Source organism: Oncorhynchus mykiss, chromosome 12, assembly GCF_013265735.2.
Source record: "Oncorhynchus mykiss isolate Arlee chromosome 12, USDA_OmykA_1.1, whole genome shotgun sequence".
In the NCBI taxonomy this organism is placed as follows: Eukaryota; Metazoa; Chordata; class Actinopteri; order Salmoniformes; family Salmonidae; genus Oncorhynchus; species Oncorhynchus mykiss.
In genome coordinates, this window is record NC_048576.1 from 18,621,680 (window position 1) to 18,649,356 (window position 27,677).

Consider the following 27,677-nt stretch of genomic DNA (forward strand, 5'->3'; position numbering starts at 1 on the left):
TTTTGACAAATGCCTTATGAGTAGACTGAGGCCCACTGCAATCTGATAGGGGTTAAATACACAACATTTCTACTAGCTGATCAGATTTCGCTATTTTCTGTTCAATAATACAGGGTGTTGTCTGTTTATGCCAAAATGATTCAGGAAAATGCTTACATGTGCGTTTATATATGGCCAGGCCTACTACTCACATGTGGAACATGATCTTTGTGTACCTTCTTTTGAATGGGCAATATATTCAATTTAGCAACATATGAAGGAAAGTACGAATTGATGTCTTGCTTTATTAACCCCAATGCCATATGAACCTTTAGTCTAACGGTGGTCTTGTTCTCATAGGGCCTGACTCTGACAGCAGCCATCGGGGGTGCAGACATGCCGGTGGTCATCACGGTGCTTAACAGCTACTCCGGCTGGGCCCTATGTGCCGAGGGCTTCCTGCTCAACAACAACCTGCTCACCATCGTAGGTGCCCTCATCGGCTCCTCAGGGGCCATTCTCTCGTACATAATGTGTGTGGTAAGTAAGCATCCTCTGTAAGTTCTTCTGTATTTTAGAAGTATCACACAGACTCTATACTTTCATCATTCTATAGGATATCATCCTTCTGTCTGTATGTAGGATGTGTCACACATCAGATAGTATGAGGTGAATAGGGAGCATCAGGCCATGACTATACAGGTAAACCTTGAAAATGCTGAAATATGCAAGTGGCATTTTCTGTGCTTCCACCGTTTTCCACTAGGAGGAACTCTAACTGTACTTAAATGCCTTCCTGGCTGCATTGACTGCCTGAAGGAAACTGGGTTCATTGAAACTGCAGTTGACTCAAAAGAAATGAGCAGCTTTTTATTATTTCCACCCCCTCTTCTCCTCTCTCCCACTGGCTAGGCCATGAACCGTTCCCTGGCCAATGTGATCCTGGGTGGGTACGGTACGTCATCCACTGGGTCAGGAAAGCCCATGGAGATCATAGGAACACACACAGAGGTCAACGTGGACCAAACTGTTGAAATGATCAAAGACGCCCAAAACATCATCATCACTCCAGGTTAGAGGTCGACCAATTTATAATTTTTAAACGCTGATACCGATTATTGGAGGGCCAAAAAAGCCAATACCGATTAATCGGGCGATTTAAAATATGTATATATATATATTTGTAATAATGACAATTACAACAATACTGAATGAACACTTATTTTAACTACATCAATAAAATCAACTTAGCCTCAAGTAAATAATGAAACCTGTTCAATTTGGTTTAAATAATTCAAAAACAAAGTGTTGGAGAAGAAAGTAAAAGTGCAATATGTGCTATGTAAGAAAGCTAACGTTTCAGTTCCTTGCTCAGAACATGAGAACATATGAAAGCTGGTGGTTCCTTTTAACATGAGTCTTCAATATTCCCAGGTAAGAAGTTTTAGGTTGTAGTTATTATAGGAATTATAGGACTATTTCCCTCTATACCATTTGTATTTCATTAACCTTTGACTATTGGATGTTCTTATAGGCACTTTAGTATTGCCAGTGAAACAGTATAGCTTCCATCCCTCTAGTTAGCGCGCGCTAACTAGCTAGCCATTTCACTTTGGTTAAACCAGCCTCATCTCGGGTGTTGATAGGCTTGAAGTCATAAACAGCGCAATGCTTGACGCACAACGAAGAGCTGTTGGCAAAATGCACGAAAGTGCTGTTTGAATGAATGTTTACGCGCCTGCTTCTGCCTACCACCGCTCAGTCAGATACTTGTATGCTTGTATGCTCAGTCAGATTATATGCAACGCAGGACATGCTAGATAATATCTAGTAATATCATCAACCATGTGTAGTTAACTAGTGATTATGATTGATTATTTTTTTATAAGATAAGTTTAATGCTAGCTAGCAACTAACCTTGGCTTACTGCATTCACTCCTTGTGGAGTGCAACGAGAGAGCGGCAGGTCGTTATTGCGTTGGACTAGTTAACTGTAAAGTTGCAAAATCGGATCCCGCGAGCTGACAAGGTGAAAATCTGTCATTTTGCCCCTGAACAAGGCGGTTAACCCACCGTTCCTAGGCCGTCATTGAAAATAAGAATGTGTTCTTAACTGACTTGCCTAGTTAAATAAAGGTATAAAAAAAATTGGCAAATCGGCGCCCAAAAATACAGATTTCCGATTGTTATGAAAACTTGAAATCGGCCCTAATTAATCGGCCATTCCGAAAACCTAAGCACCACACACATGTACACGTACACACAGCATGAACACGGTGATACACAAAAATATGCGGACAAATTAGTGGATTTGGCTATTTCAGCCACACCCTTTGCTGACAGGTATACACAATTGAGCACACAGCCATACAATCTCCATAGACAAACATTGGCAGTAGAATTGCACGTACTGAAGAGCTCCATGACTTTCAATGTGGCACCGTTATAGGATGCCACCATTACAACAAGTCAATTTGTCACATTTCTGCCCTGCTAGAGCTGCCCGGTCAACTGTTGTTGTGAAGAGGAAATGTCTAGGAGCAACAATGGCTCAGCCGTGAAGTGGTAGGCCACACAAGCTCACAGTACGGGACCGCCAAGGGCTGATGCGCGTAGCGTGTAAAAATAGTCTGTCCTCGATTGCAAAAACTCACTATCGAGTTCCAAACTGCCTCTTGGAAGCAACGTCAGCACAAGAACTGTTCGTCGGGAGCGTCATGAAATGGAAGCAAGTCACTGCAGCAATTTTACATCAAGTGGGAAAGCCTTCCCAGAATAGTGGAGGCTGTTATAGCAGTAAAAGGGGGGGAAGCTCCATTTTTAATGACCATGATTTTGGAATGAGATACTTGCGAGCACTTTTGGCCATGTAGTGTACTTACACACACTGGGACACTGACAGTAGGTTAATGTAAACTAAACCACTCGTGTACACAGGGTTCAACTTGCAAACGTTTTTAAGACCTAGAGAGTAAGTGGGTTGTGGCCAAAGGTCTTGTGCAGAAAGTATAAAACATGTCCTTTGCCATCTACATTTTTCAGATATTACAGAACTTTTTTCTTTATTTATCTTACCTCTGTTGACCTTGTTACATCACCAGCTAATTTGCTAACCTTCACTGGGGCACCTCTCCTGTAGGGCCCATCATCCATGCAGGCCCACTCCATCCCAAGGTGGTCCAAGAGCCTGGGTCATGTTTTGGAATGGGACTTGAATCACCCTGAATGTAGTGGGTGACTCACTCTCAATGTCCATCCCAATTAGTTATTTGCGCTAGATGGGCTAGCTACAAAGTCAAAATTGGCTAAAGTCTATTGTAAAAATGAGCTTTTTGTTCTTAATTTAAGGTTAGGCCTTAGGGTTAGCAGTGTGGTTAAGGTGATTGTTTTGCTTAAAATCTCATTTCATGACTTCGTGGCAGTGCCAACTACTAACCTGCACCTCTTAAGGAGATAATCCGATTACATTTGTGTTATTCAAGGGTTAAGTTACTGATGACATTTTGGACAGGTAACTAACGGATTATATTAATAAATTAACCTACCCAACCCTGGTCCCAATTAGGGTTGCAAATGGAGGGTATATTACTGGAAACTTTCAAAGTTTACCAGTAAACTACCAGAATTTTGGTGTCTTTAATTATCTCTGGCCTTATCACATGTAAAATATATGAAATAATTAAAGATGAGGCCGGACAAAGTTGAATTACTGTTCAACTGATGCCCGACTCACTTTTCTCCAGACATCCCAAAAATATTTTAAAGATTTTTTTGCCAATATATGCGGCTCTTTGTTTATAAAGCGCTGTCCGCTCTCCCTTGAGGCTTTCCCAAGTTGATCCCCAAGAGACCAAACAGCCTCAGGTCACGCGCTCAGATCATTTCCGAGCCTCGGATTGGACAGTGAAACACGCTCGCACCTGCAGGCGACGTGCAGATAATTAATTTCTCGCTCATACGGTCATGGCTGAAACCACTGTAAATTCCTACTATTTATGTGTCCATGTTAAACGTGGGAGGTCCCTCATTATGTCCGTTATATCCATGGTTATTGCATCATTTTCTGATGTATTAGAAGCGATTTTCTGATGTATTAGAAGCGATTTAATAGACGGAAAAACAATGTAATTAAAAAAATTGACTGGCCAGAGATCAGGGCATTCATCAGCAAAGACGCTGTGCAAGCTGATAGTATTTTTTGCACAACCAAATTGAAGTCAAAATGATTGAAATCGAAGTGTGTCAGCTGTATGGTGATTTGCGATTCATAACTTACATTTTACCAGTACTACCAGGTAGTAGTGGGCCAACTGGTAACACCACGACAGAATGCGTATGAAGTGATGATGCGGCTCCGAGAACAGCTAGCATGTCCAGCGAAGTACATCGCCAGTGGCACGCACACACTTCTTGCAGATCGGCAGGTGGGGGCTTTTCGTGGCAGCCAGACGAGAGTATCAAAGGAGGATGCTGCGAGCAAAGTTACTGGGCTCGAATTTAGTCACGCTTGCTCTATATATATATATATGTTGATGCTTCTAATTGTGCATGTTATAAACAACATTTTTTGATGAAAGGTTATACTTTGGCTGGATTGAAAGTATGTTTTTTCCAATGATACATTCATTTGGCAGACCTAACATGATTTAACCTTCTTTCTACAAGGCCTAGTCTATGAGGCCAAATCATATTTGATTGAATATTTTGTTAACGCCTAGGCTATAGAGATGCATTCAGGTAATGAACTTATTATTATAATAGGATGACAAAGCTGTAAAACATTATCCTTTTTTCATTAATTAGGATATTCTCTTGAACTATGGTCTATCTACTAGAAACTCATGGACTATATGGACACAGATATAAAACATGAAGAATATATGTGAATACATCTTCAAAAGTTATTCAAGTATAAATTACCAAAGTTATGATAGATTGCCATAGATTTTTTATTTTACTGAAGAGTCTGGTAATTTTGGTATATTACCAGAGGCTTTGCAACCATTGTCCCGATGGCACCCTATTCCCTTTATTATATTCATGCCGGTAGCATACAGATAATTGTAGGTTATGAAACAATGGTTTGGTTGTTATTAGTGAGCTGTTTTCAGATTTGATAAGCCACTGAATGTGGTTTTTGTTTTGATTATCTAGGTAGCTTGCCAGCAGTTGTAGCTAACTAGCTAAGCATCAAACCGTTATACCAGGGGTGTATAAATTATGCCAATTCTGTTGCAAAACCTATCTGAATTTGTCCAATAGAAACCCTTGTTTTAGTTGCAACTGTTTGGACTATTAATTACACTCCAGTCTGGCCAGTCAGATGAGGGCTAACATTGGCTAGCTAGCTATATTTGGTTATGGAAGGTTTTTACGCAGATTACTTCGATCATTAGCTAGTTAGCTAGCTAGCGACAAGAGCCAGACAACAGCTGACCTAGCTCGCTAGCTACTTCACACAGCTAACTTTAGCTAGCTACTTCACACATGTCCTAATGCCAGTTAGCTAACTAGCTAACGTTAGCCAAGGATACCCAAACAGTGGTGTTGGCATTCGTGCACCTCAACTCAATGTTGAATATATCCCACATTCTTCAACAAAACAATTAGTTCAAAGCCTACACGGAACTTTGGGAAAATGCCATGCTAGTTCTGACCTTGATGCAAATTTCCCATCGTCAACTCTTCCATCTCCTCTTGACATTTAATCCCAAAGATCTCTGGCCAACAACTTTGCCATGTTACTTGATTGCACTTGACAACTCTGAGCTGGCTGCTTGACACCTAGCCCATGTGTACTAGCTAACTCTATTTGCAGTGTTTCCCCTAGTTGGAAGGGGGGGGGGGGGGGGGTGCAGTGGTTGGCAACCTCTCCCAAACCCTGATAACCAGTATTTAAAATGCATAACTCTGCAACGCTTTAGGCTAGAAACAAACTGTAAAAGTCTGACCATCAGAGTCTGAGCTAAGACTTTCAGAAGTCAATCAGTTAAACAGTTTTGCTTTGAGTTAAAACTTTAATATGAATGGAAGTCCTACTCTACAATGTAAGACTCTGTTGCAGTCTAGTTTATTTAGAGGCAGCTTACCAGGGTTTAAACCAGCAACCCTTGCAGTTATGCAAGCACACCACCTGTGCCATTAAGGTCCAGACCTTTTCTCATGGGCTGGATTGTGGGTTACAATAGCACTGCAAATGACAGTCATTTGGTTAGTCAAAGAATGTGGAAATGTTGTATAATGCACCTTTAACAAAAATCACCTGTAAACCTTTTTTTTAAGTGAGAAGTAGGCATTGGTCTGAAGCTGAAAAATAACGGAAATTCACATGAGCACCACAATACCTACTTCAACTAAGTTTTTCCAGCACACAGCTTTGACCTACTACAATGGCTGTGTTGGTCTATTGTATTATAATACAATGTGTCGGCAGGTTGCTTAGGATCCTTTTATTGATTTATTTATATAAATATACACTGCTCAAAAAAATAAAGGGAACACTTAAACAACACAAGTCAATCACACTTCTGTGAAATCAAACTGTCCACTTAGGAAGCAACACTGATTGACAATACATTTCACATGCTGTTGTGCAAATGGAATAGACAACAGGTGGAAATTATAGGCAAATTAGCAAGACACCCCCAATAAAGGAGTGGTTCTGCAGGTGGTGACCACAGACCACTTCTCAGTTCCTATGCTTCCTGGCTGATGTTTTGGTCACTTTTGAATGCTGGCGGTGCTTTCACTCTAGTGGTTGCATGAGACGGAGTCTACAACCCACACAAGTGGCTCAGGTAGTGCAGCTCATCCAGGATGGGATATCAATGCGAGCTGTGGCAAGAAGGTTTGCTGTGTCTGTCAGCGTAGTGTCCAGAGTATGGAGGCGCTACCAGGAGACAGGCCAGTACATCAGGAGACGTGGAGGAGGCCGTAGGAGGGCAACAACCCAGCTGTAGGACCGCTACCTCCGCCTTTGTGCAAGGAGGAGCAGGAGGAGCACTGACAGAGCCCTGCAAAATGACCTCCAGCAGGCCACAAATGTGCTCAAACGGTCAGAAACAGACTCCATGAGGGTGGTATGAGGGCCCGACGTCCACAGGTGGGGGTTGTGCTTACAGCCCAACACCGTGCAGGACGTTTGGCATTTGCCAGAGAACACCAAGATTGGCAAATTCGCCACTGGCGCCCTGTGCTCTTCACAGATGAAAGCAGGTTCACACTGAGCACATGTGACAGAGTCTGGAGACGCCGTGGAGAACGTTCTGCTGCCTGCAACATCCTCCAGCATGACCGGTTTGGCGGTGGGTCAGTCATGGTGTGGGGTGGTATTTCTTTTGGGGGGCCGCACAGCCCTCCATGTGCTCGCCAGAGGTAGCCTGACTGCCATTAGGTACTGAGATGAGATCCTCAGACCCCTTGTGAGACCATATGCTGGTGCGGTTGGCCCTGGGTTCCTCCTAATGCAAGACAATGCTAGACCTCATGTGGTTGGAGTGTATCAGCAGTTCCTGCAAGAGGAAGGCATTGATGCTATGGACTGGTCCGCCCGTTCCCCAGACCTGAACCCAATTGAGCACATCTGGGGCATCATGTCTCGCTCCGTCCACCAATGCCACATTGCACCACAGACTCATCAGGAGCATGCCCAGGCGTTGAAGGGAGGTCATACAGGCACATGGAGGTCACACACACTACTGAGCCTCATTTTGACTTGTTTTAAGGACATTACATCAAAGTTGGATCAGCCTGTAGTGTGGTTTTCCACTTTAATTTTGAGTGTGACCCCAAATCCAGACCTCCATGGGTTGATAAATTTGATTTCCATTGATAATTTTTGTTTGATTTTGTTGTCAGCACATTCAACTATGTAACGAAAAAAGTATTTAATAAGAATATTTCATTCATTCAGATCTAGGATGTGTTATTTTAGTGTTCCTTTTATTTTTTTGAGCAGTGTGTGTATATATATATTAGTACCAGTCAAAAGTTTGGACACACCTACTCATTCAAGTTTTAAAAAATATACATATATTTTCTACATTGTATAAAAATCGTGAAGGCATCAAAACTATGAAATAACACATGGAATCATGTAGTAATCAAAAAAGTGTTAAACAAATCTAAATATTTTAGATTCCTCAAAGTAGCCACCCTTCGCCTTGACAGCTTTGCACATTCTTGTCATTCTCTCAACCAGCTTCACCTATAATTATTTTCCAACAGTCTGGAAGGAGTTCCCACATATGCTGAGCACTTGTTGGCTACTTTTCCTTCACTCTGCAGTCCTACTGATCCCAAACCATCTCACTTGGGTTGAGGTCGGGTGATTGTGGAGGCCAGGTCATCTGATGCAGCACTCCATCACTCTCCTTCTTGGTCAAATATCCCTTACACAGCCTGGAGGTGTGTTTTGGGTCATTATCCTGTTGAAAAATCAAATGATAGTCCCGCTAAGTGTAAACCAGATGGGATGGCATATCGCTACAGAATCCTGTGGTAGCCATGCTGGTTAAATAAATCACTGACAGTATCACCAGCAAAGCACCATCACACCACCACCTTCATGCTTCACGGTGGGAACCACACACGTGGAGATCATCCGTTCACCTACTCTGCGTCTCTCAAAGACTTGGCGGATGATACCAAAAATCTTAAATTTGGACTCATTGAACCAAAGGACAGATTTCCACCATTGTAATGTCAATTTCTCGTGTTCCTTGGCCCAAGCAATTCTCTTCTTATTATTGGTGTCCTTTAGTGGCCCTTTGTCCTTTGCAGCAATTGAAGGCCTGATTCACTGTGTCCTCTGAACAGTTGCTGTTCAGTTGTGTCTGTTACTTAATCTCTGTGAAGCATTTATTGGGCTGCAATTTCTGAGGCTGGTAACTCTCTAATTAACTTATGCTCTGCAGCAGAGGCAACTCTGGGTCTTCCTTTCCTGTGGCGGTCCTCATGAGAGCCAGTTTCATCATAGCGCTTGATGGTTTTTGTGAGTGCAATTAAAGAAACGTTCAAAGTAGAGGTCGACCGATCAATCGGAATGGCCGATTAATTTGTGCGGATTTCAAGTTTTCATAATCGGAAATCTGTATTTTTGAACACCGATTTGGCCGATTTTGAAAAAAAGAAAATACTAAAAAAAAAATACACCTTTATTTAATCTTTATTTACCTTGGCAAGTCAGTTAAGAACACATTCTTATTTTCAATGACAACCCACACTTCCTAGGCCAACTGCCTCGTTCAGGGGCAGAACGACAGATTTTTACCTTGTCAGCTCGGGGGATTCAATCTTGCAACCTTACAGTTAACTAGTCCAACGCTCTAACCACCTGATTACGTTGCACTCCACGAGGAGACTGCCTGTTACGTGAATGCAGTAAGCCAAGGTAAGTTGCTAGCTAGCATTAAACTTATCTTATAAAAAATAATCAATCAATCATAATCACTAGTTAACTACACATGGTTGATGACATTTCTAGTTTATCTAGCGTGTCCTGCATTGCATGTAATCGATGCGGTGCTTATCCAATGTGTACCTAACCATAAACATCAATGCCTTTCTTAAAATCAATACACAGAAGTATATATTTTTAAACCTTTAGCCAAAAGAAATCCTGGTTAGCAGGCAATATTAACCAGGTGAAATTGTGTCACTTCTCTTGCGTTCATTGCACGCAGAGTCAGTGTATATGCAACAGTTTGGGCCGCCTAATTTGCCAGAATTTTACGCAATTATGACATAACATTGAAGGTTGTGCAATGTGACAGGAATATTTAGACTTATAGATGCCACCCGTTAGATAAAATACTGAACGGTTCTGTATTTCACTGAAAGAATAAACGTCTTTTTTTCGAGATGATAGTTTTTGGATTCGGCCATATTAATGACCTAAGGCTCGTATTTCTTTGTGTTATCATGTTATAACTAAGTCTATGATTTGATAGAGCAGTCTGAGCGATGGTAGGCAGCAGCAGGCTCGTAAGCATTAATTCAAACATCACTCTCGTGCGTTTGCCAGCAGCTGTTTATGACTTCAAGCCTTTCAACTCCCGAGACGAGGCTGGTGTAACCGAGGTGAAATGGCTAGCTAGTTAGCGGGGTGCGCGCTAATAGCATTTCAAACGTCACTCACTCTGAGACTTGGAGTAGTTGTTCCCCTTGCTCTGCATGGGTAATGCTGCTTCGAGGGTGGCTGTTGTCTTCGTGTTCCTGGTTCGAGCCCAGGTAGGAGCGAAGTCAGGGACGGAAGCTATACTGTTACACTGGCAATACTAAAGTGCCTATAAGAACATCCAATATTCAAAGGTTAATGAAATACAAATTGTATAGAGAGAAATAGTCCTATAATTCCTATAATAACTACAACCTAAAACTTCTTACCTGGGAATATTGAAGACTCATGTTAAAAGGTACTACCAGTTCCTTTTGTGTGTGGGTGTGTTGTGTGTGTGTGTGTGTGTGTACGTATGTACACGTACGTATGTATGTACACACACACACGGTTGGAAGTCGGAAGTTTACATACACCTTAGCCAACTACATTTAAACTCAGTTTTTCTCTATTTCTGACATTTAATCTGTGTAGAAATGGCCTGTTTTAGGTCAGTTAGGATCACCACTTTATTTTTAAGAATGTGAAATGTCAGAATAATAGTAGAGAATTATTTCAGCTTTTATTTCTTTCATCACATTCCCATTTGGGTCAGAAGTTTACATGCACTCAGTTGATATTTGGTAGCATTGCCTTTAAATTGTTTAACTTGGGTCAAACGTTCCCACAATAAGTTGAGTGAATTTTGGCCCATTCCTTCTGACAGAGCTGGTGTAACGGAGTCAGGTTTGTAGGCCTCCTTGCTTGCACACGCTTTTTCAGTTATGCCCACACATTTTCTATGGGACTGAGGTCAGGGCTTTGTGATGGCCACTCCAATACCTTGACTTTGTTGTCCTTAAGCCATTTTGCCACAACTTTGTAAGAATGCTTGGGATCATTGTCTATTTAGAAGACCTTTTTGCGACCAAGCTTAAACTTTCTGACTGATGTCTTGAGATTTTGCTTCAATATATCCACAGAATTTTCCTTTCTCATGACGCCATCTATTTTGTGAAATGCACCAGTCCCTCCTGCAGCAAAGCACCCCCACCACATGATGCTGCCACCTCTGTGCTTCACGGTTGGGATGGTGTTATTCAGCTTGCAAGCCTCCCCCTTTTTCCTCCAAACATAATGATGGTCATTATGGCCAAACAGTTCTATTTTTGTTTCATCAGACCCGAGGACATTTCTCCAAAAAATGTACGATCTTTGTCCCCATGTGCAGTTGCAAACCGTAGTCTGGCTTTTTAATGGTGGTTTTGGAGCAGTGGCTTCTTCCTTGCTGAGTGGCCTTTCAGGTTATATCGATATAGGACTCGTTTTACTGTGGATATAGATACTTTCGTACCTGTTTCCTCTAGCATCTTCACAAGTTCCTTTGCTGTTGTTCTGGGATTGATTTGCACTTTTCGTACCAAAGTACGCTCATCTCTAGGAGACAGAACGCGTCTCCTTCCTGAGCGGTATGACGGCTGCGTAGTCCCATGGTGTTTATACTTGCATACTATTGTTTGTACAGATGAACGTGGTACCTTCAGGCATTTGGAAATTGCTCCCAAGGATGAACCAGACTTGTGGAGGTCTACAAAAAAATTTCAGAGGTCTTTGCTGATTTCTTTTGATTTTCCCATGTCAAGCAAAGAGGCACTGAGTTTGAAGATGGGCCTTGAAATGCATCCACAGGTACACCTCCAATTGACTCGAATGATGTCAATTAGCCTATCAGAAGCTTCTAAAGCCATGACATAATTTGCTGGAATTTTCCAAGCTGTTTAAAGGCAGAGCCAACTTATTTTATGTAAACTTCAGACCAACTGGAATTGTGATATAGTGAATTATAAGTGAAATAATATGTCTGTAAACAATTGTTGGAAAAATGACTTGTCATGCACACAGTAGATGTCCTAACCGACTTGCCAAAACTATAGTTTGTTAACAAGAAATTTGTGGAGTGGTTGAACAACAAGTTTTAATGACTCCAACCTAAGTGTTTGTTAACTTCCTACTTCCACACACACACACAGTTCCAGTCAAAAGTTGACAGACCTACGCATTCAAGGGTTTTTCACTATTTTCTACATTGTAGAATGATAGTGAAGCCATCAGAAATGATTTAAAGAAGCAATAAATGTCCTCCTTTAGACTAGTTGAATATCTGCATTTGCTGGTTCGATTACAGGCTCAAAATGTCCAGAAACAAATACCTTTCTTCTGTAACTCGTCAGTCTATTCTTGTTCTGATAAATGAAGGCTATTCGATGTGAGAAATTGCCTGGAATCTGTGGTACTTGCATTGTGGTACTTGTGAATTTCCTTTGTTTTTAAGCTTCAGACCAATGCCTACTTCTCACTTAATATGCAGAAATCGCCTTGCCATTTCCAGTTTGCAAAATGTGTAATAGTTAGCCTAATTCCACTGTATGTAACAAAGTTATTGTAGTGTAGAGAATCAGTGTATGCAACAATACAATGTATAGTGTAGAGTCATTGTACCACCTAAACCGCTGTGAAATATATTTTCAATATCCAAGAATATTGTATTTTCAGCTGTTTGAAGCTGGTGTGCAAAACTGAAATTTAAAGACGCAAAAACTAAACGTAAGAATGGGAAGCATAGAACTAGTGCACAAAGAACATATCTACCAGACTTACTTTCAATGAGTGACATATTTTCACTCGTTTTATTCATCACCCCAGGACAGATGGAGTGGCGATGAGATGTGGGGGGATAAATGTAGAGAAAGTAAATATAAACATGTGGCCACTCCAGAGTAAACAAGCATGTGGGGCCAAGCACAACACAATACCCCTGGTCTTCCAGCCGTCCAGCAAGGCTCAACTGTAGGGTGTCCTGACCCAGACGTTAGACCCTGTCTATCTAACATTGATCTAAACCACGGGCATCTGTAGACAGTGGTGGAGACTTAGGATCTATGTATCTATTGTGGAGGATGTTCTGAATCCTCAAAGTACACAGTGGTCTAACTGACTACTGCAAACCCAGACTTTTTTTGTACCCGAACAATATTTTCAAGCATCTTCTCCTAATTTCTCCAATTTACCTGGTGTTTATGTGCCAGCTAGTCCTGCCAGACTGAAAGGTGATCCTCAGCTACTGAGGCCTGGTGTTATGGTGCACTGTTCCACTGTTGCTCGCTGTCTTGTGGTCTGTCAGTGGGTCCCAGGTTCTCCATCTGACTCCAGTGCACAAAACTACACCAGGCCCGAGCTGGAACCGGGGCAGTCTTGTTTTCCTGTTCACATTTCCTATAATTGGACCAGTCGCAGTCACTTTTCTTGATTGACATCTGTGGAAACGTTTAAGACTTTTTTTTATTTTTATAAACATGGGTCTTGTCTGGGCGGGCTTGTTTTCGTTAGGAGAAAGCCTTGTGTTTGAGTCCGTATTATTATTATATATATATATATATATATATATCATTAAGAAGCAAGAATAGACCGTAGACAGACATGTTCAGTGCAACATGCTATGTTTAAAGCCGAGTATTTGACGGCTGTTGTGACAGGCCCATCAAACATTGTTAACAGCAATTGAGGCTTTAAATTGTCCATTTGCTTTGAATTATTGTTTCTCTCTTGGATGGTGCTAATTTCAGTGAGAGGTTTCTGAACTCTGCACGGGCCATATGACAGATGAGTGTTGATGGTCCGTATCATGTTTGACAGGCCTAGGTTGGCTTTGGAATGGTGAAGAACAGTGAGTAAAGACTTACTTGGTAAGTTAGAAATGTTCAGCCACCCACACTTACTGGAGCAATGCATGTGCTCTCAGCGTATAATGTACACATTCTGACAATATACAGTGCCTTCTGAAGGTATTCACACCCCTTGACTTTTTCCACATTTTGTTGTTACAGCCTGAATTTAAAATTGATTAAATTGAGATTTTGTGTCACTGGCCTACACACACCTCAATGTCAAAGTGGAATCATATTTTTGACATTTTTACAAATTCATTAAAAATTAGACTCTTAATATGTCTTGACTACCTCGACTCAAACACTGATTCAACCATCAAGACCAGGGAGGTTTTCCAATGCCTTGCAAAGACCGCCACCTATTGGTAGATGTGTAAAAAAAAAAAAAAAAAACGCAAACATGAAATATCCATTTGAGCATGGTGAAGTTATTAATTACTCTTTGGATGGTGTATCGATACACCCAGTCACTACAAAGATACAGGTGTCCTTTTTAACTCAGTTGAAGGAGATGAAGGAAACCGCTCAGGGGTTTCACCATAAGGCCAATGGTGTCTTTTATCAGAGTTGAATTGCTGTGATCGGAGACCTGAGGATGGATCATCAACATTTTAGTTACTCCACAATACTAACCTAAATGACAGCGTGAAGAGAATGAAGCCTGTACAGAAGACAAATATGAAAAAACATGCATCCTGTTTGCAATAAAGTAAAACTACAAAAAATGTGGCAAAGAAATATACTTTGTCCAGAATACAGTGTTTGGGAAGAATCCAACACAACACATCACTGACCACCACTTTTCATATTTTCAAGTATGGTGGTGGCTGCATCATGTTATATGTATGCTTGTCATCCGCTAATAAGTTTTTGTGGGATAAAAACTGGAATAGAGCTAAGTACAGGCAAAATCCTAGAGGAAAACCTGGTTCAGTCTGCTTTCCACCAGACACTGGGAGCAAATACACCTTTCTGCAGGACAATAACCTAAAACACTAGGAGTTGGTTACCAAGACGACATTGAATGTTCCTGAGTGGCCTAGTTAGTTTTAACTTAAATCTTCTAGAAAATATATTGCAAGACTGGAAAATGGCTGTCAAGCAATGATCAGCAACCAACTTGACAAAGCTTGAAGAATTTTTAAAACAATAATGGGCAAATATTGTACAATCCAGGTCTTCTAGACTTAAGGGAAATACTCACAGCTGTAATCGCTGCCAAAGGTGATTCTAACAAATAATGACTCCGGTGTGTGAATACTTACAGTGCCTTGCAAAAGTATTCATTCCCCTTGGCGTTTTTCCTATTTTGTTGCATTACAACCTGTAATTTAAATTGATTTTTATTTGGATTTCATGTCATGGACATACACAAAATAGTCCAAATTGGTGAAGGGAAATGAAGAAAAAAAACTTTCAAAAAATAAAAAATGTAATGGGAAAGTGGTGCGTGCATATGTATTCACTCCCTTTGCTATGAAGCCCATAAATAAGATATGGTGCAACCAATTACCTTCAGAAGTCACATAATTAGTTAGATTGCACAAAGGTGGACTTGATTTAAGTGTCATATGATCTCAGTGTATATATACACCTGTTCCGAAAGGCCCCAGAGTCTGCAACACCACAAAGCAAGGGGCACCACCAAGCAAGTGGTACCATGAAGACCAAGGAGCTCTTCAAACAGGTCAGGGTTGGGTTATAAAAAATATCAGAAACTTTGAACATCCCACTGAGCACCACTTAAATCCATTATTAAAAAATTGAAAGAATATGGCACCACAACAAACCTGCCACGAGAGGGCCATCCACCAAAACTCATGGACCAGGCAAGGAGGGAATTAATCAGAGATCCAACAAAGAGACCAAAGATAACCCTGAAGGAGCTGCGAAGCTCCACAGCGGAGATTGGAGTATCTGACCATAGGACCACTTTAAGCCGAACACTCCACAGAACTGGGCTTTACGGAAGAGTGGCCAGAAAAAAGCATTGCTCAAAGAAAAAAATAAGCGCAAACATTTGTTGTTTGCCAAAAGGCATGTTGGAGACACCCCAAACATATTGAAGAAGGTACTCAGGTCAGGTGAGACAAAAATGTAGCTTTTTGGCCATCAAGGAAAATGCTATGTCTGGCGCAAATCCAACACCTCTCATCACCCCGAGAACACCATCCCCACTGGGAAGCATGGTGGTGGCAGCATCATGCTGTGGGGATGTTTTTCATTGATGGATGTCGCTAAATACAGGGAAATTCTTGAAGCGGGTTGAACATTAATGCACTCAAGTTTTCAGTTTTTTTGTCTTATTTCTTGTTTGTTTCACAATAAATAAATAAATATTTTGCATCTTCAAAGTGGTAGGCATGTTGTGTAAATCAAATGATACAAACCCCCAAATTGTCCATTTTATTTCCAAGTTGTAAGGCAACAAAATAGGAAAAATGCCAAGAAAGGTGAACACTGTATGTAAATGAAAGATTTCGGTATTTAATTTTCGATAAATTTGCCCAGAAAATACATTTTCACTTTTTCATTATGGGGTATTGTGTGTAGATAGGTGATCATTTGTTTGTATTAAATCTATTTTGACTGCAGGCTGTAGCACAACAAAATGTGGAATAAGTGCAGGGGTATTAATACTTTCTGAACGCACTGTACCTCTATGAAAATCCCACTATCTTTGTTTTGCAAAATAAGTAATTTTCCATCAGTACTTTGATACCATCATCCTTACATGGGCAATCTGCAGTTGGAAACTCATGTGGCATTTTATAAATTATATTCTTGAAGAATCAATGGCCATGTATCATCAATTTTAAAGTCCAAAATGGACATAGCAATTGCTCCTTTAACAGTAACTTAATTGATTTCTGTTTGCACTCCTCCAGAATCCTGCACATGCTCCCACTGAACTTCTTCAGATAAAGGGATTTGAAATCATTTCACAACTGATTTTTATTTTCAGCCTTGATGTCCTTTCTGTTTATTTTACAGCGTTTGTTTATTGTTTTATAAAATAAAAGGCTCTGTTATTTTACCTCCGGTCTTGTTGAAATGAGAGGAAAGAGCTCCCCTTGTATGCAGGATTATTATCAAAACCATATTCTGCAATTTAAACCCAACCATGCAGATAAAGTAGGTTAGTAGACTTGTTTATGCCTGAGCCCTCAGACATCCTCTGTTCCTCTGGGTATCCGCTGGTCCTCTAAAATTATACTCAACAGAAAAACTCCCTAATTCACTATTGCTGGGATATGTTGGTTTGAATAACTTTCTTGTTATCACTGTTCTGGTTTGATCAGTTTCACGGTGCCCAAATACCTGTTGTCAAAACCAAAAACGGAGAAATAACATTTATTTCCGAAATGTTCAAACTGTTTATATTAGGATTCTTTTGAGGCAAGTTCGATAAGGATTTATGCCCGTGTGTTTTAATCATCTACAATATCAATGTCCGGGTCAGAATCTCTGGGATTGCCTGAATATGTTTGATATTTCTACAAGCATTTTTTAATCACAATTCAGAGGTGGAAGTCAGTTTTTGATTTGGATTAAGACGTGCCAGTCAGTCAATGTAGACAGTTTTTCCCAAAGGTTTTTTATTGTGTTCCTTCTGTTTTTCTAACAGCAGTTCACAGGTTTTCAAAGCAAATGTGAAATTGTTATTTTGAAAGCTTCTAGTTTTTACGGAAGACTGGGTTCCCTCATTGTCTGTGTTCCTGTCCTTCAGGTTATGGTCTGTGTGCTGCCAAGGCCCAGTACCCCATCGCTGAACTGGTCAAGATGCTGCAGGAGCAGGGCAAGAAAGTCAGGTGAGGGTCCAGGTAAAATGATAATCAAAGCTATGGCTCTAACCCCTTCAGTACCCTGGTAAACAGATAACCAACCCTACGCTTGTTTTGAGATCTAAGTGAGAGCTGCATTTAGCCACCTGTGCACCTTTGTTCATATTCTTTGCTAGTTAGTGCATTATTAGCACAGTTATAACTAATTTCTAGTCAACAGTGGGGGAGTGACTGCTTCCAACAAGAGCACAAAATGTGTGCATCTTTGAAAAGCGAGTCAGGTAAAGTGTTGTATTTTGAGACGGTATTGAATAAGCTAAGTAGCCAATAGACAGAGGGTAGCATAATTTGTCTGATTCTCTGTAATAATGGTATGGGAATAATAACTAATTTTATTTTGTAAAGTGGTTACTTGCATCAAACATTTTCAGTCACCTTGTCTGAAAGACAAGTAGATTATCAGGTTAATGTCAAGCCCTGCATGTATTATTATTATTTTTTTTAAGTCTCATGGAATGTAAGCATTGAACACCACACATTGGCTGCTACTGTAGGCTGAATGATGGAACAACTATTTCCATGTTAAAATGTAATGATGCATTTTTCTCCATTGTTTTGGATGATAGGCCACTCTGGTAGGCATACATTATGAACCACTGTTAAAACTGTAAACTTAAAGCGGGTACAGCCTCAGTGTACACAGTAAATGCGCCGGAAGATGCAAAGAATTTTCACAACGTTCATGTTTACACTCAGCAGACCTGAAAAGTGCTCAGTGGTGGAAAAAAATGGATGGAAATTGGCCCTGAAAGTATTGAGACCCTTTGACTTTTTCCACATTTTATGTTACAACCTTATTCTAAAATGTATTCGTTTTTTTCTCATCAATCTACCCATGATGACAAAGCAAAAGAAATATCACATTTATACATAAGTATTCAGACCCTTTACTCAGTACTTTGTTGAAGCACCTTTGGCATAGATTACAGCCACGAGTCTTTCGTATGACGCTGCAAGCTTGGCACACCTGTATTTGGGGAGTTTCTCCTATTCTCTGCAGATCCTCTCTAGCTCTGGCAGGTTGGATGGGAAATGTCGCTGCACAGCTATTTTTAGGTCCCTTCGATCGGGTTCAAGTCCGGGCTCTGGCTGGGCCACTCATGGACGTTCAGAGACTTGCCCCAGAGCCACTTCTGTGTTCTCTTGGCTGTGTGCTTAGGGTCGTTGTCCTGTTGGAAGGTGAACCTTCACCCCAGTCTGAGGTCCTGAGTTCTCTGGAACAGGTTTTTATCAAGGATCTCTCTGTACTTTTCTCCGTTCATCTTTCCTCGATACTGACTAGTCTCACAGTCCCTGCTGCTGAAAAGCATCCCCACAGCTTGATGCTGCCACCATCGTGGTTCACTGTAGGGATGGTGCCATGTTTCCTCCAGACCTGACTCTTGGCATTCAGGCCAAAGAGTTCAATCTTGGGTTCATCAGACCAGAGAATATTGTTTCTTGTAGGTGCATTTTGGCAACCTCCAAGCGGGCCTTCATGTGCCTTTTACTGAGGAGTGGCTTCCGTCTGGCCACTCTACTATAAAGGCCTGATTGGTGGAGTGCTGCAAAGATGGCTGTCCTTCTGGAAGGTTCTCCCATCCCCGCTCTTCTCCCCTGTTTGCTCATTCTGGCCAGGGGCAAGCTCTAAAAAGAGTCTTGGTGGTTCCAAACTTCTTCCATTTTAATAATGATGAAGGCCACTGTGTTCTTGTGAACCTTCATTGCTTCAGAAATGTTTTGGTACCCTACCCCAGACCCCTGACTCGACTCAATCCTGTCTCGTAGCTCTACAGACAATTCATTCGACCTACTGGCTTGGTTTTTGCGCTGACGTGCACTGTCATCTGTGGGACCTTTATATAGACAGGTGTGTGCATTTCCAAATCATGTCCAATCAATTGGATTTACCACAGGTTGTAGAAACATCTCATGGATGATCAATGGAAACAGGATTCTCCTGAGCTTTATATTGAGTCTCATAGCAAAGGGTCTGAATACTTGTGTAAATAAGGGGTTTTTGTTTATTTTTAATACATCTGCAAAAATGTCTAAACCTGTTCACTTTGTCATTATGGGGAATTGTCTGTAGATTGATGAAAACAAATAATATTATTAATTTTAGAAAATGCTGGATTGTAACAAAATGTGGAAAATTGTAAGGTGTCTGAATAATTTCAGAAGGCACTGTAACCAAAGATATCGCCTTAACCCCTTCATTAGATATTTTGTGTGTACAGTGCCTTCGGAAAGTATTCAGACCCCTAAACTTTTTCCACATTTTGTTACGTTACGTTGTTACTTATTCTAAAATTGATTAAATAAAAACAATTCCTCAGGAGAGGAAAGGACAGGGTTGAGGCTTACTGTAGAGAGGAGAGGAAGGTTAAAGGCAGGAGAGAGAAGGAGAGCAGCGCGAAAGGAGGAATGTGTACACCGGAGAGAGGAGAGGAGGGAAGGGGAAAGGCACACCGGAGAGAGGAGAGGAGGAGAAAGGCACACCGGAGAGAGGAGAGGAGGGAAGGGGAAAGGCACACCGGAGAGAGGAGAGGAGGGAAGGGGAAAGGCACACCGGAGAAAGGAGAGGAGGGAAGGGGAAAGGCACACCGGAGAAAAGAGAGGAGGGAAGGGGAAAGGCACACCGGAGAAAGGAGAGGAGGGAAGGGGAAAGGCACACCGGAGAAAAGAGAGGAGGGAAGGGGAAAGGCACACCGGAGAGAGGAGGGAAGGGGAAAGGCACACCGGAGAGAGGAGAGAAGGGGAAAGGCACACCGGAGAGAGGAGAGAAGGGGAAAGGCACACCGGAGAGAGGAGAGGAGGGAAGGAGAAAGGCACACCGGAGAGAGGAGAGGAGGGAAGGGGAAAGGCACACCGAGGAGAGGAGGGAAGGGGAAAGGCACACCGGAGAGAGGAGAGGAGGGAAGGGGAAAGGCACACCGGAGAGAGGAGAGGAGGGAAGGGGAAAGGCACACCGGAGAGAGGAGAGGAGGGAAGGGGAAAGGCACACCGAGGAGGGAAGGGGAAAGGCACACCGAGGAGAGGAGAGGAGGAGAAAGGCACACCGGAGAGAGGAGAGGAGGGAAGGGGAAAGGCACACCGAGGAGAGGAGGAGAAAGGCACACCGTAGAGAGGAGAGGAGGGAAGGGGAAAGGCACACCGGAAGCTTTTGTCATTTTCTTTCATTCGTTTGATCTGAGGTTCCAGCAGCTGCTGCTACTTAGAGAGTTTGCAGTTGATTAGAGGAGGAAGTGGGTGGCCAGAGTGGCCAGATTCTGTAATCCCGTTCCTCCTCCCCTTCCCTCTCGGCTGGATAATTGGGTGGGGATGTTGGGCTGCTATGAGGGCGGGACATGGTGCTGCCACTGTTTGGAGCTCCAGAGATGGATATTGTTCCTAATGTATCAGTAATATAATGTAATTCACACAGTCTGATGTTGCTCTGATTAGCGTTTCTTGTGAAAGCCAAGCCCCCTCCCATTTCAACACTGTAACATGTGCATTGCATTACATGATGTAGCTAACCGGGTTACTTAACTCCGCACACTGAATACCCTTGTGTGTAGCAAAGTTCCGTGTGTGTGTGTGTGTGTGTGTGTAAATCGGGGACTGATTGATAATGGCTGGAGATGAGTGTCTGGATAGAGCAGGAGAGGGGGAACGAGACGACTCAGGCAATAGGCCTTAAAATTGTCAGACTCCAGCCACCCTAGTCGTAGACTGTTCTTTGCTACCGCATGGCAAGCGGTACCGGAGCGCCAAGTATAGGTTCAAGAGGCTCCTAAACAGCTTCTACCTCCAAGCCATAAGACTCCTGAACATCTAATGAAATGGCTACCCAGACCATCCCTCCCCCCTCTTTTACACCGCTGCTACTCTGTTGTCATCTTCTATTCATAGTCTCTTGAATTACTCTACCTACATGTACATATTACCTGGACTAACTGCTACCCCCGCACATTGACTCTGTACCGGTACCCCCCTGTATATAGTCTCGCTATTGTTATTTTACTGCTGCTCTTTAATTGCTTGTTACTTTTTAGTTCTTATTCGTATTTATTTTTTTAAACTGCATTGTTAGTTAGGGGGGCGTAAGTAAGCGTTTCACTGTAAGTTCTGTTGTATTTCGGCGCATGTGACTACTAAGATTTGATTTGATTTGAGTGAGTGGAGTGCAGCTGCTCTGATCTCTGCTTTTAATCTCTGGTCATAAACCTGCTGCTCTGGTGTCTATCCGTAGGGCCCTCTTATCCTTCATCCTCAACCCATTTCCCCTGCTTCTCAGGCCCTTAATGACCTCTGACATTAAAACACGCCCTCAAACCACCCCTCCACTAACATCATGGCCCCTCCATCCTGTACTTTGGGATTTTGGCACTGAAGCCCTTTATCTACTTCTCCAAAGTCAGATGACATCGTGGATTCCATTTTTATGTGTCTGAGTGCAGTTTGAAGGAAGTTGCTAACTAGTGTTAGCACAGTGACTGGAAGCATGCTAGCTGTTACCATAGACTTCCAGCCAGTGTGCTAACGCTACGTAGCAATGGCTCGCAGAACTACCTCTAACATCTTTCATACTGGATGCAGAGACATAAAAATGTATCTGACTCTGATAAAGGGCTTCATTGCCAAAATCCCGAAGTATCTCGAACTTTGGTCAATAGCCAAACTATTATAATACTTTCAGCTACAAGGGTTTCCTAACCCTTGTCCATGCATTGCCACAAGCCGTGGAGGTGAATAAGATGGTGATCCTTCTCTCTTGCAGGTTTGGTATCCACCCCGTGGCTGGTCGTATGCCTGGGCAGCTCAACGTGCTATTGGCTGAGGCGGGCGTACCCTATGACATCGTGCTGGAGATGGAGGAGATCAACGAGGACTTTGCTGGTATGTTTGCTTTCACCCTCATCTATCTCTTCACGTGTTCATGTTTGAAATTACCCCATTGTCTCTGTGGTTTGCTGTGAACTAATATGATTCTCTTTCCCTGTGTCTCAGAAACGGACCTGGTTCTGGTGATCGGCGCCAACGACACAGTGAACTCTGCAGCCCTGGAGGATCCCAACTCCATCATCGCTGGCATGCCTGTCCTGGAAGTGTGGAAGTCCAAACAGGTGAGAGGGAGGGGCCTGCATGGTCTAGAAAGAAGATCTACCATATTTTCGACACTAGTCCATTGGTTTCACACTTCAAAGTGTACACGCTTCAAAGTGGAAAAAGGGGTAGAGAATGGTACTGCAGCCCCGTCATATTCTGACTGTTACAGAATGGCTTGAGTGGATTTAATCTGGCTCTCTCCATGGTGAAAGTTTAGTTTTGGAGGTTCGCTAACTTCTCCTGGAGCGACTAACATTGGTTCAGAAAGAGGCTGTTCTTATTTTCTGTTCCAGTCTGTCCCAGACTTGGATGCACCCTTAGAGAGAAAGACAGGCCTCTTTTCACATGCAAACACACACATGCATCTCGTACTCTTTGTTACAGAGGCAATAGGCCCCTACCTAGGTGTAGCTCAAGCAGGCGCAGATCTCACACGGCTTCCATTAGTGGTGACTCACTCCCTCTGGAATTATGACATTTTTGGAGCGTCCCAGGGAAACGTTCCCTAAAAGTGGGATTCATATGCCTCACCACCCTTACTTTAAAACCCCTAATTTCCAAAGGTTCCCTTGGGAAATCATAGAGCTTTAAGACTACCAGCATCCCACCCCTCTACTCTGAGCTGGAGTGACCTGTGTGTTTACATCCCCTGGACTCACTGCACTACTGTTGAAAATGTTATTTTCATTGTTCTTCAGTGACTCAGACACTTGAATTAATAACCTTCCACTTGTGGCTCATTTTTATGTGATACTGTGTGGGGTCGGTCAGACTGTAGAGTGGGTGGGTGTGCTGGTCTGGGCTCTATGTGCAGTCTGGCTGTAGATATAAACAAACTGGGCGGGGCTCCTCTATGCCACCATAGCCAAGCTTGGCAGAGCAGGCAGAGGGCATTCCTTTGGTACTGTACCCTCGCTGGCCTGGGAGTTAGGACTGGGAGGCCCTGCCTAGAGGCTGGCTAGGTTAGGCATGCCTGGGTGTCCCAGATCCTTACTGTAATCCTGGCCTGAACCACTACCATAGTGGGATCCATTTTTACAGTCCTCTCTCACAGGAGGGTGTTAGAGTGGGAGTGGGTGTTTGTGATTCAGTACATGCTTACTTGTGTTTTTGTATGAATGTGTGTGTAACTTAGAATGTGTAAGTGTTTGTTTTAGAGTAGGTTTTGTGGGTGGGACTGTGGCATGGGAACACTTCACTGTGTTTTGAGTCACCTGGCCACTACTGATCCTCCCCTGCCGCTGAGGGGTTTCCGACGTTCCTCCTGTTGATTTTTGTGTCTTGATATGCTGCGCTTCTGTTCCAAGTATCATTCAGCGTGTCAGATAGCAGGGAGTAAAAGGCTGAGAGTGTTGCTCTGGTTTTACTTATTCAATTATAATGCTGCGTTATGTGCCTCCAGGCACCAAAACACATGCTCACAATCACGGGATGCTCCAATCCATTTCCCAAGACCTGCTCTCTCTTTCTGCCTAGACTGCAACTTCAGACACTAATGATGCTTCATTTTGTAAATGGCCTCAACTTAATTACCCCTTAGTTGTGAGACAAACACTCTTCTCCCCATTCTCCTCCAAATGGAACCCTTCCCCATCCATCTCCAACTTACAGGACATGCAGGTGCAGCATTTGTACCCCTGTTAAGGGTTTGTTCTTAGATCAGTGTTTAACATCTGAAGTCTTTACCAAACTTAACGAGAGGTGGTATAGCAGTAATGACATTTGGAGCTCTAGCTAATTTGCCACATCATGATTTTGAGTTTGAAGAGGGAAAACAACTGGGTGATTGCATTGCTTTTGATTATTTGTAAATGTAGGATAGAACAACGTATCAGGTGTTTTTTTCTCAGTTGTGTAAATGTCTTAGCTGAGGCCGTGTGTGTGTGTGTGTCCCTGTCACTTAGGTGGTTGTAATGAAGCGTTCTCTGGGAGTGGGCTATGCTGCCGTGGACAACCCCATCTTCTACAAGCCCAACACAGCCATGTTGCTTGGAGATGCCAAGAAGACCTGCGACGCACTGCAGGCTAAAGTCCGCGAGGCCAGCCAGTGAGCCGTGGCCGGTGCAGTAGGACCTGGGCCCGTCAGACCGAGGTCCAGGGCATCACACGTCCAGAGGGGGAGAGGAGTGGGCACAAACAATCTAATAGTTAGACGTAGCATTAATGTTGTCGTTTCCTCTCCTGGCAACAAGTTTTCCTCCCTTTTTTTCTGAACAGTTTTTTTGCAATGATGATGAGTAGGTGTTCTCTTCTTTCTCACCAGGAGCATTTTCTTCTCACCCTCTTTTTCAAAGCAAGGAAAAAAGCAAAAGTGTCACCTTTTTTACATTTTATTTTTAGATTTTTCAATGTTCGTTAGTTTTCCAGTTTTATACTGTAGTTAGATTTTTTGTATTTGACCTGACCGAATCGTACCACAAGTGTCAAATTGATTTGCATTTAGCTCCTTGGCCTAGCAGCAACTGTTAACTTCAATGTAAAGCCATTGTCAGTAATAGTTACTCTAATCACTAACTGTATGGGTTGTTTTTTTTCTCGAATGCGTTTGGTGGACTGTGCTTAGTGTAATGACCAGCTTTGTGATGTAGTGGTAATGTGTTACATGTGATTAGAAGCTTCAAGAAGTAGGATTTAGTGAATGTAGCTTCAGTTGGCCCTCCGCCACGCAGCTAAATTTCCCCTTTTAGCACTACAGAGATGTTGAAGGAACCATGTAGATTTAAGTTTAATAAAAGATGAGTATCATAATATGACTGTTAGAATTTATCATAAATTGTGAGATTATGGCTTAATTTAGCATGGATACATTTATGAATTGCTGATTTGTCAAATGGTTAGTTAGAGTCCTGCCCTGTCTGTGCCAAGCTCTTTCCTTATGCCTTCATCTAGACAGAATCACTGTCTGATGTTTTCTTACTGGGACCTTATACAATGCAACTCTATAGAGAAACTGACCATGACAACATCCCTACCTCTGCATAGCTTCCTAAAGTGACCAAATTCACCTTCCATTCTCTTCTTCGTAAACCATTCTCTTCTTCCACTAATACCGTCTTTCCAGACTTGTATCTGTCTTGCTATATTTAGCTTTGCGTAGAAAGGTTAACATATGAAGGGTTGTTATTCACTTACACGTGGTGCCATAGCAGACCTAGTTGGTGTTAAATTGTCATTTTCCCCATTTCTGTCCAGTTTTCAGTCATGAGGTAAAGTAAAGAACAACTCGAGGGAAACAATTATTTTAGAAAATAATAGTTGTGAATAAATGGCAAAACAAATTCCCACAAGTATTTTTGTATAGAGAAGAACCTATTTGTATAGTTGTGAGACTAAGGCTTACGCAGGCTTTGCTGCACAACATTTTTCTAATGTTCTAATTTTCTAATGTTGGGGAGATGAATGAAATACTGTGAATGTTTTTCTCTCTGGTTTATCATCCCTAAATAAACCTTGATTTAATGGCACTTGGAAAGTCAATTCTCCACATTTTTGTTGATTTTTACAAATGTTATAGCTAGTTTCTAATGTATGGAGTAACAAGTTCTTAAAGCTGTAATAGACACTTAGAGAAATGGATGGTGGCAGTGGTGTGGCTGAGAGTGTGTGACCAATACATGGGGTGTAGTTTCTGGCATGTAAGTGAAGATTTCGCATGACTAGGATTGCATGCGTTTGCCATGAGGGTTACTTCATCATGTAACAAGTAGCACTCAGACACCCTGCTCTCTCTGCTGATCCTCTTGACAGGCATGTGTGGGCGTTCGGGGGAAACCGCCTCTTGTTTGGGGAGAGGTGACGTAACTGAAATAAGGGTTAGGTGGCGGGCGTACTGTACCTTCTACTTAAAGCAGTCTTTTGTTCGGCCAGCAGCATTTTTCCAGGGCCTAAGGATAGGAGGATAGCCAACATGAACATTTTCTGTAGTGACAATCAACCCTTATCCTCAAAATCCACTTGGGATTGCCTTTCGTTTCTGTTTCATTGAAAGCCAATTGATTTGTTTTCCTTGGCCTTGCATGCAATTTCTCCAAAGGGGTATTGCTGCGTTAGTATGTTTTCACTGTATGATAAGCAAATGTTTATTTATATAATATATATATATTTTTATCTGGATATGTGCATTGCTATTTGGGACCTTCAATTTCAAGTCCAGTTCAATGATACCCCTTTCTCCCCAACATGCGCACACACTATAAGTCACACTCAGTTATGGCATGATTTCTCTCCTTCTCCCCAAAGCCAAGGATTCCTTCATCAGCACAAAGTAGCTCTCTGGTTCATTCTGCAATGACTCTTGCCAGCAGTCTACCTAAATTACTTCTCTCATATGCATTTGATTCCACTGAAAGCTACAGATGTAGGATCTTAATTTGATCAGCCTGTTGCGAAGAACTGTCCTGCAATGCAGGGTATTTGAGGGTTAAAAAGGTTTCTGAAGTTAGTTATTTCCACTTTGACATTTCAGACTGGATTTTCCCTTACATTTTGTTGTATCAGCCCCTACAAAAATGTTCATTATAATCCACATAATTCAAATTTCCTGTTGCTGCTGTAATAAATTGGCTCAAATTAAGATCCTGCATCTGTAACAGCCCCCAGCCTTGTAAAATAATGAGACGACACCAGATGAAACTATGTGCGATTAGAGTGAAGCGTACATGGTTCCCTCACCACAAATGTGACTAGATTGCGCTGTGGTTTGTCTCCGTGGACACAAAGGATGTGGCTTCTCTCTGTTGGACCATGTTCCTCGACCAACCAGGGGAGGACTGGGACCAGAAATGGTCTCTGGCATTTCTAACATACTGGACCATGTTTTTCATTGAGGCCCCCACACCAGCCCATTTTTATTCCTTGTAGCCCCCAATTTTTGACAGAAAAATATAATTTTGCTAAAACAATAGTAGTTAGGCCCAATAGGCAAAAAATGGAACAGCCCATCTGGCATTTGCTAGAAAT

At 42.2% G+C, this 27,677-nt stretch overlaps 1 protein-coding gene across 2 annotated transcripts in view; it reads left to right on the plus strand.

Moving 5' to 3' along the window:
• nnt (nicotinamide nucleotide transhydrogenase) overlaps positions 1 to 26,182 on the plus strand; it is a 69,448-nt gene extending 43,266 nt beyond the window's left edge. For both annotated transcript variants that reach the window (XM_021622925.2, XM_036937115.1), the window contains 6 exons: positions 340 to 519; positions 892 to 1,051; positions 17,531 to 17,612; positions 22,390 to 22,508; positions 22,620 to 22,735; positions 24,623 to 26,182. In XM_021622925.2, coding sequence (XP_021478600.1) covers positions 340 to 519; positions 892 to 1,051; positions 17,531 to 17,612; positions 22,390 to 22,508; positions 22,620 to 22,735; positions 24,623 to 24,769 — 804 coding nt within the window. In that variant the 3' untranslated portion in view covers positions 24,770 to 26,182. The remainder of the gene's footprint in view (positions 1 to 339; positions 520 to 891; positions 1,052 to 17,530; positions 17,613 to 22,389; positions 22,509 to 22,619; positions 22,736 to 24,622) is intronic.
• The last annotated feature ends 1,495 nt before the right edge of the window (positions 26,183 to 27,677 follow it).